Raw genomic sequence first — 9,847 nt, forward strand, 5'->3', positions numbered from 1 at the left:
TGGTTTTGTAAATATTTTTATTATTTTTTTATTATATTGGAGATCCCACTCCTGCATCGTCTGCCGCAAACGATTTGTGGCATCGTTCTGTTGCTCGCGTGGTAAATGGTTTAACCATGCCCCTACCCACTGGCCAAACATGGAGAAATAATTTTCCATCGCTGAGGTTGGTGCTGGGCTTGGTGCTGGGGTAGGTGCTGGGGTCGGTGCTGGGGTTTGTGCTGGGGTTGGTGCTGGAGTTGTTTGTGCCCGGATTGGTGCTGGGGTCGGTGCTGGGGTTTGTGCTGGGGTTGGTGCTGGAGTTGTTTGTGCCCGGATTGGTGCTGGGGTCGGTGCTAGGGTTTGTGCTGGGGTTGTTGCTGTGGTTGGTGCTGGAGTTGGTGCTGGAGTTGTTGGTGCTGGGATTGTTGGTTGCGGCGGAATTGAGGAATAGGAACAAGAAGAGATTAGGTGGGCTTGGGTGGAGGTGTGTTGTTCTAGGTCGTCATCGAACTGAAAAGAGAGATAAAAAATAATGAGATAGCATAATCAAAAAGTTAAAAAATGAATAAGGTTGCATTGATATCCAACGACGAGCAATACATGTAGGATGGGTGACGAATGAACCACCCTGTGGTTCGTGATGACAGCTCGGATGAGAGCAGCGTGACTCGATTAACCGGGGGAACGGTGAACGGACAGCGGATGCGGACAGTCGCACACGGAGATTGAAGTGAAACACACGTGAAGAACTAAGACGATTTTGTTAATTTGAATTGAATAAAGCACTCTTTTCTCTTTTATCCTACATACATATGAGTTAAATTTATGAAATACAGTAGAACGTCGATTATCCGGGGGCGGTTTAACCGGCGGGCGGCTTAACCGTGCGCATAAATGTGACAGCTGTTCAAACTTACAGCGAACATTTGCAGCGATAGTCAAGTGGGCAACCAGTTTGTTGTGCAGCTTTGTAGTGCCTAGTGGTATTTTAGAAATAAATTTTTGTTCATGAACGGTTGTTAAACCTATAGTTTTTGATTAAAATAATATTCTACTAACGATTAATCGATTGATTCAAGGTGAATTAATCATAAAATTAGTGGATTTTATAATTTTATATGAATTTGAAATTTCTTGGACCATTATCCGTGCAAATCGATTAACCGGCAACCGTCCGGTCCCGAGCTACCCGGATAATCGACGTTCTACTGTATATAATCAATTTATCTTTGTATGTGTTATTATCATTTCAGATGCCGTCCACAGCAGAAGAATGGAAGGAGAAATGAAAAAAGTTTGAACAAAGGTGGAATTTTCCGCATGCAATTGGGTCCATTGATGGCAAACACGTACAAGTGGAAAAGCCTAGTAATAGTGGATCAGAGTATTACAACTATCAACATTATTTCAGCATTGTATTACTTGCGGTAGTAGATGCCGATTACAACTTTTTACATGCAGATATTGGAGGAAAAGGTGGAATATCTGACGGAGGTGTGTTTAAAAACACACGCTTGTACCAGAGGCTGGAAAACAACAGTTTGAACGTTCCGGAACCTGAACCACTGCCAGTTCCATATGCAATGCGAGTACCTTACTTTCTTTTAGGCGATAAAGCGTTTGCTTTTACCAGATACTGCATTCGACCATTTGGAGGCATGCATGCGGAAGGGACAATTGAAAGAGTTTTCAACAAACGTCACTATCCTGCTCGAATGATCGTTGAAAATGTGTTCGGGATTTTAGCCAACCGTTTCTGCATTTATAAAAGCCCGATTCTGCTAGAGCCAGAAGATGCTAAAACGGTTATTATGACAACAATATATCTCCATAATTTTCTTCGACAGAGTGCTTCACGCAATACATACACTCGCCCTTCATCTTTTGACAGGGTCGTCAATGGGCGTTTTGTAGAAGGCGAGAGAGCTCCAGCTACTATGAGCGAACTACAAGGTATACCCTGTCGCACGCCAAACGACTTGTTGAATATACGTTTACACATTGCACATGATCTTAAGTATAATATCCAACTTAATCATTAATGCAATACAACTCTTTGTATGTGCCATTTATTAAGCTGATTAGTAGTTATTAAATCGTAGAATGTGCGTAGATTATATGTAATTACACATTATATGAATAATATGCTAACCCACATCGTCGCTAGTACACTTGTACCTATGCATTGTCCACCCACCATTGTTTAGAGGAAAGAATGGTTCAACGTAAATCACGCTTGGCAAGTTATTCAGATTTATTTGCGATCGTTTTAGAAACACCACATCAACACATGTGTATTGTAGTTTATGAGTATGTAGTTTAGTTATTGTACGCGTATGATTCAGGCTCCTGTATTACGAATTGTTTGTTTTGAACGCTCAATCAGTGGTTCTACGCTTGTTGTTTTTTTTTTTCAAAAATGAATTCCTTTGTGAGTATAATGGAACATGAACTAGCAACAGAAGTACTAATACAACTTTTTTGTTATACTCATTCCACAAAAGCTTCACGTGTTGAGCAAAACAAAAAACCGTATGAAATATAATTTGATAGTAACGCGCTACGGAGCTTATCAAATTTAAAAACATTGGCGTAAACGTCCTACGCGAACATGCCGACAGACTTTCAATGCTTAATTCTGTACAACGCAGCTGGGAGTCCTTGCTATTCGGGAACGGTCCATATGAGGCTTCAACCCATGACGGGCATGTTGTTGCCGTGCCACAGGACCGCCCTTAACTCGCAGTGAAATATAAAATTTACAGATAAATAAAAAAACAACTTACCGTATCGAGATGCGTGCCGTCCTTCAGGGTATCATCGAGGAACCTCATCGAGTCGAAGGCGAACCATCTTGGCTGGAAAATGTCCTCAGCCGCTACGAATGATAAAATTATGTCATTGAACACTTTCATATTATTTTAAATTTGATTAGTATCTGCTCCACTTTGCTGACTTTTAAGCAGCTTGGACTTGTAAGTCCGGTAGCTGGTCAGCAGCTTCCTCCACTGGTAGCTCGCCTCTTCGACGGTGAGGTCCAAGAGTCCACCAATCTCGGTCCACGCATCCCTTCGCCGAATACCGTTCTTGTAGAAATCCGACCGCTTTTGCCATAAAGCAGGCCGTCTCTCCACCTCGGCAATTAGCCGAAGGCTTTTCTCAACGTTCTGGAAGAAAATCAATGATAAAAAAACGATTAATCTCGACTCTATTATTTATCTTTCACCATCCCCATGACCCCGTTGTTATTTTGATGGCTCAAGTGCCTGCAGCAGTTTTCTTCCATTATTGGTCCTCTAACTCGAAAGAGCTGTAATATTAAATATTTAAATATACATAAACGCTCCTGTAAAAATAAGAAACATTTTTTTAATCGCAGCGGCAATAGCAATAGCTTCCATTGTAGCAGTTGGGGTAGAGGTTGCAGCAAAAATGGTGCAGGAAAGCAGGGCCAGAAGGAATAGTTGGTGTAGGGATTAGGATAGACAAGAAAGTGATAGATAGAGAGAGAGATAGGACGAGCGTGAAAGATCATTCGAGATGACAGGAAATGCGAATAAACGTCAGTCGTGTTAGATTAATCAACAGAAGAACATGACACCGTGTGTTCCTTAATTTCTTGAATCCGAAAGGTTGCTTTAAAGGATGGTGGCTTGGCCAGATCACGACAATGGCGCAGTTGGACGAATCTACGCATGGTAAATATAAGGATTTGGTTCGTTATTGTGGGTATTGCATATTTTCCAAAACAAGTGAGAATATGGATGAACGTGGTGCGTATGTGTCAGTGACATAGTTTATATCAATGAAGAAGATACGCACACTAGCAAGTGTTGAACAATATAAACGATTTAGACGTTCCTGAAGGGGTCTGTTACAAAAAAAAAGTTACTTGAGGAACACGTTGTAAGTGATTAATGAGCATTAAATACAAGTAGTATTTACTATCATAGTAAAACAAGACATAAATTAGGAACAATGAACAAAATAAAACACAAAATAATAAATAACACTTCATAAATAAAATAATAAATTATTTCTTAAAATGTTTATAAGAAATAAAATAAATAAAACGATATGTAAAATAAAACAAAATATAATAAAATGAGTTAATTAATAAATTTATAAATAAATAAATCAATCAATAAGTTAACTTATTATTAATAATAATAACGTGCATAATTTAACAATTAAATTAAAAATGGCATTTATATAATAATTTTCCTACTCAGTGCCTTATAGTGCTGACGCAAAATCTTACTTATAAAACGGTCATACTTGTATGAATTGATGCAATAGACCACATTAAAGCACATTCCACCAGGAATCGATGTAACAAAAAAAAATGGAAATGAAGTGTTGAGGCACGTCCTTCAAGAGGACCGATGCAATAGACCATATTAAAGCACATTCCACCAGGAATCGATGTAACAAAAAATAATAGTAATAATAATAATAATTATAATATTAATAAACGGAGATGAAGAGTTAAGGCACATCCTTCAAGAGGACCGATGCAATAGACCACATTAAAGCACATTCCACCAGGAATTGATGTTACACAAAAAAAATGAAATTTAATGTTAATTTACATCCTCCAAGAGGATTGATGCAATAGACCACATTAAAGCACATTCCACCAGGAATCGATGTAACAAAATAATAATAATAATGATAATAATAATATTAATAATCGGAGATGAAGAGTTAAGGCACATCCTTCAAGAGGACCGATGCAATAGACCACATTAAAGCACATTCCACCAGGAATTGATGTTACACAAAAAAATGAAATTAAATGTTAAGGCACATCCTTGTTAAAGCACATTCCAACAAGAATCGATGCAAATTAAAAAAAAAAAAAGAGTGTGGAAGTATACGTATCGAAGCAATCCTTCGTGAGGATCGATGCAATAGACCACATTAATGCACATTTCAACGAAAATAGATGCAACAGTGTTATAAGTGTTAAAGCATATCCTTCAATAGGATTGATGCAATCGTAAATATTAAGACACATTCCAATAGGAATTAATAAGAAAATATATATATATATATATATATATATATATATATATATATATATATATATATATATATATATATATATATATATATATATATATATATATATATATATATATACAAAAATAAGTTATACTTCAGTTTATAATTATAATAATAAATAATCAAAAAATGATGATCGTTACAATGTGTAGGGTTAGCCCACGTTCATGTCACACACGGTGGTAAGGGTCAAGTTTATCATCAGCGAACCGGTTCAGCAGTTTCCACCGTTTCTGAAGGGAGATCACACTTGTTGGTGTGAGTAATGTCAAGCGACGCGATGAAATGGCAGAAACGTGAATCAACGTGTTAACTGAACAAAGGTTCCTGATTACACAAAAGTCGCATTGTTAATCTACTTGCATATTATTTAATTACGGCTTGTCAATTAAACTACGGAGATAAAATTTATAAAGTTACAATCATGCCAACAAACTTGCGGGATTCCGGGTGGATGGTGGAGGATGACGACGAGCATAGTGTGTGTTCGTTCAAACCAGGAATAGAGGAAGCTTCAGCATTTCCCTCGCTTTCATTTTCTTCGCTACAAGTTGGGGAATGCAAAGCCTTAGACGGAGAGGAGGAAATTGACAAAATTTCCTTCAATAGATGGCGTGAGATCCGCGAATCGGGTATGGCATTAGCAGGAATAAAGGAAGAGTCGACGAAGGCAAACATTTTTAAAATGAAAGCGGGCTCAAAATTGCTTGACATCTTGGACAACACATCTAATAAAGGCGGGCCTGATGCACTTACCCAGCCATATTCCAGTGCAATTTATCGCCTTGAGGAGTATTTTGGTTCAAGGGATTATTTGCTATTCCAGCGGCAGAAACTTCGATCGTTGCCGCAGAATAAGGACGAATCTGACCTAAAATATGTGCGTCGTGTGTCAACTATTGCCAAACCTTGCGGTTATGTTCATGACCAACTTGTCGAGACTGTAGCAGATGTTTTACAGAACCATGCCAGAAACCGTAAAGTCCGCGAAGTAGCCCGAAAAGCTGCCCGTAAAGGGAACTCTTTACAAGAGTTATTGGACTGTGTGCGTACGGTCGAGATTGAACAACAAGCAGAGGAAAATTTTAGCAAGAAGTATCCTACGGAAGAAGCTTCAAATGTATTGGCGGTGTCGTATGGTGTTCCGGGTTCGAACCGAGGAGAGATTCGAACATCAACATTCGGCTACAGAGGCAGAGGATATTTTCCGCGTAGCCGCGGAGGATATTCACGCATGAGTGGACCCGTTTCGTCTTCATCTAAACCGTGCTGGCGTTGTACGAGCACAGGTCATCAACCGGATCACTGTTTTGCCATTGCGAAGTTTTGCCATTTGTGCCGAGCTAAAGGGCATATTCAAAGAGCATGTACGTCATCTCGTGTTAAACGTGAAACCGGTAGAGATCGAGATGGTTCGCCCGCTTCTAAAATTAGGAAAATCGCAGCAGTTGCGTCCAACGACCAAGAAGAGGAAGCTGTAAGTTTTGATCAAAGAAATGAATTAATGACATAGTAGTTGTGCACAGAAGAAATTAATAAACTTTTCACTTGATGGACTTGAATTAGACATTAATCGGCATTTTGTATCATTTTAGACAACTCTTCAACTAATTCCAGCAGTTTATAATATCAACATGCGTACGAGCAATTATTCAATACCAACTAGCTCAAGTAAGCTATCGGAACCAAATATTTTCGTCAGCCCAACAAAGGTATCAATGTGCGGGTTGGATTCGTACGTGATGTGTTCCTTGGATTTCAAGGGAATAGAAAGCGCAGGATCAATTACATGTACAGTAGCGGGTGTTGAGGTTAAGTTTTTGATAGATTCTGGGGCCGAAGTGAATACTGTCGGTGATAATATTTTTGATCAAATAATGAGAGATACCATTTCTCATCCAATTTATGAATTGAAAAACGGTACGGATAAACCGTTGAGGGCATATGCTACAAGTAAACCTATTTCAGTTATCGCTACATTCCTCGCTGAACTGTTTATTTCCCCTGATCGGCCTTCCGCAATCGAAAAAATTTTATGTGATACCAGGAGCAAAACCACTTTTAGGGCGTTCGACTGCGACAAGATATAGTGTGTTACAGCTTGGCTTAAGCGTTCCCATTGTAGGCTCTCATAGGACAGGACACAAAATAGAGTCGGGAGATGTAAATGCTGTAGGTGTGTTGAAACATTTTTCAAAATTCAATGTACCTCCAGTTATGCTTTTTTATGATAAAAGCTTGCCACCATCTAGAAAGGTATATACAAATATTCCCCCGCATTCAAAACCGAAGTTGAAAATCGACTTGAAAACCTTCTATCATCTAATATAATTGAAAAGGTGACTAGCGGCATGGATAAAACTTTTTGCTCATCGCTGTTAGTTGTTCCGAAAGGTAAACAAGACATTCGTTTGGTAGTCGATTTACGGGGCCCGAACAAATGTATTATGAGGACCCCATTTAGAATGCCTACGTTGGAAGAAATTCTATCAAAACTTAATGGAGCTAGTTGGTTCTCTACTATAGATCTGACTAATGCATTCTACCATATTGTGCTAGATGAATCATGCAGACATTTAACCAATTTTTTCTCAGGTAACAATACTTACCGCTTCATTCGATTACCCTTTGGATTATGCAATGCTCCTGATATCTTTCAAGAAATACTTCAGACAGTTGTACTTGCAGATTGCCCCGGAACGGTAAACTATCTTGATGATATCCTTGTATTCGGCAATACGAAGGAAGAACACGACGATAATCTTCGCTATACACTTTCACGTCTACAGAAACACAATGTGTTATTAAACTCCAGTAAATGCGTTTTCGGTAAACAAACGGTTAAATTCTTAGGTTTCTTACTTTCTCACGATGGGTGGCGAGTCGACGAAGACAAGAGAAAAGCCATTGATGGGTTTCGACGGCCAGAAACATTATCAAAAGTAAAGAGCTTCTTAGGCCTCATTAATTTCCTCAAAAGATTCACTCTTCATAGAGCAGAGAGAACTAAACATTTAAGAGCTCTTGCAAATTCATCATCATTTTATTGGACTGAATTAGAAGAATTTGAGTTCATTGATATAAAGAACGCAGCTATAAATTCAATCGACAAATTGGGTTATTTTGATCACAAGGACAGAACAGAATTATTCGTGGATGTGTCACCATTCGGTCTCGGAGCAGTTCTTGCCCAATTCAATTCTGCAGGTGTACCTCGTGTAATAGCATGTATTTCCAAATCATTGACGGTAACAGAAAAACGATACCCTCATACCCAAAAAGAGGCGTTAGCCATAGTATGGTCAGTTGAACGTTTCAAATACTACTTAACGAGCATTAACTTTACCGTTTGGACCGACTCGGTTGCGAATATGTTTATCTTCGGCGGACAATATCGATCCGGAAAAAGATCTATTACTCGTGCCGAGTCGTGGGCTCTGCGGTTACAACCATTTAACTTTGAAACCCGATGTGTTCCTGGTGATCAGAATATTGCAGACATTGTTTCACGATTGATTAGCAATTGTCAAGCAGATGAACCCTTCGATGAAAACGATGATAAGCACATATTATACACGGTTGATGCATTTAACATGAGTATGACATGGTCAGAAATCCAACTGGCTTCAGAAGAAGACAAGGAGTTAGCTGAAGTGCGTTTGGCAATTCAAACAGGTCATTGGCCTCGTCATCTAAGAAGGTACGAATGTCTTGAAAAAACAATTGAGAAGTCTTGATGCTTTAGTTTTCAAAAACAACTTGATTGTATTACCTAAATATCTCCGGAAAAGGGCAATCGAAACATCTCACGAAGGACATGTTGGATGTGGAGCTACTAAAAGAATTTTACGCGAAAATTTCTGGTGGCCCAATATGTCTAAAGAGGCCCAAGAATTCGTCAGTAATTGTGCTACTTGTCTAGCAATTTCCAGAAGAAATCCTCCTGTTCCTTTATCCAGTCGAGAGCTTCCAGAAGGGCCATGGGAGAAATTACAAATCGATTTTTTATCTTTACAAGGATGTGGTTCGGAACATTTCTTGGTCTGTGTAGATACCTACTCTAGATTCTTACATGTCGTACATTTGAAATCCACTGATGCCAAGTCAACTAATAAAGCGCTTTGTAATATATTTAAGCAATGGGGATTACCTAGTGTGATTCAAAGCGATAATAGGCCACCATTCAAAAGCAAAGAATTCATAGAGTTTTGGGAACAAAAAGGAGTTAAAATACATAAGTCGATTCCGTTAAGTGCACAATCTAACGGGGCCGTCGAACGTCAGAACCAGGGAATAATAAAGGCAGTTTCAGCGGCGAAAGTAGAAAAAAAGAATTGGAATGAAGCGCTTCAGGAATACGTACAGATACATAACACGCGTAAACATCACTCTAGGTTAAACGCGACTCCATTTGAGCTTCTTGTCGGATGGCGTTATAGAGGGACGTTTCCTGGTTTGTGGGAGAGAAAAACCGGTGTAGATAGAATGGACATAAGAGAAGACGATGCACATGCTAAATTAATTAGCAAAAAATATGCTGACGATAGACGAGGAGCGAAGGAAAGCAGTATAAACGTAGGAGATAAAGTGGTAGTAGCTGTACCCCAAAGGACTAAAACTGATCGATTATTCTCTGAAGAGACCTTTACTGTTTTAACAAGAGAAGGAGCAAAGATTGTTGTTCGTGGTGAAAACGGGAATCAATTTGCCAGGAATATACAATATTTCAAGTTATACCCCAGTAATGTAAACAATCACAATGGAGCGACAGATAATGATACTCAGGCCCCTAACGCAA

At 39.0% G+C, this 9,847-nt stretch overlaps 1 protein-coding gene and 1 long non-coding RNA gene across 2 annotated transcripts; one reads left to right on the forward strand and one right to left on the reverse strand.

Annotated features, from left to right (window-relative positions):
* Nucleotides 1–3,665, reverse strand: LOC133391868 (uncharacterized). Its single transcript, XR_009765324.1, has 2 exons — nucleotides 2,769–3,665; nucleotides 1–492 (listed from the first exon to the last, which is right to left on the reverse strand). It is a non-coding gene; the product is annotated as an uncharacterized LOC133391868 (long non-coding RNA).
* Nucleotides 3,666–5,473: 1,808 nt separating this feature from the next.
* On the forward strand, nucleotides 5,474–9,422 carry LOC133391405 (uncharacterized). The gene is made up of 2 exons (XM_061645575.1): nucleotides 5,474–6,526; nucleotides 6,645–9,422. The coding sequence occupies exons 1-2, from the start codon at nucleotides 5,474–5,476 to the stop codon at nucleotides 7,137–7,139; spliced, it is 1,548 nt and encodes a 515-aa protein (XP_061501559.1). The 3' UTR covers nucleotides 7,140–9,422.
* Nucleotides 9,423–9,847: the final 425 nt, after the last annotated feature.

This window comes from Anopheles gambiae, chromosome 2 (assembly GCF_943734735.2).
Source record: "Anopheles gambiae chromosome 2, idAnoGambNW_F1_1, whole genome shotgun sequence".
Taxonomy (NCBI): Eukaryota; Metazoa; Arthropoda; class Insecta; order Diptera; family Culicidae; genus Anopheles; species Anopheles gambiae.

Bases quoted from the DNA above. Each gene is read 5' to 3' on its own strand.
- LOC133391405 (XM_061645575.1), top strand. From the start codon at position 5,474: ATGCCAACAAACTTGCGGGATTCCGGGTGGATGGTGGAGGATGACGAC. The intron at 6,527-6,644 runs GTAAGTTTTGAT...GTATCATTTTAG, and splicing joins ACGACCAAGAAGAGGAAGCT to ACAACTCTTCAACTAATTCC.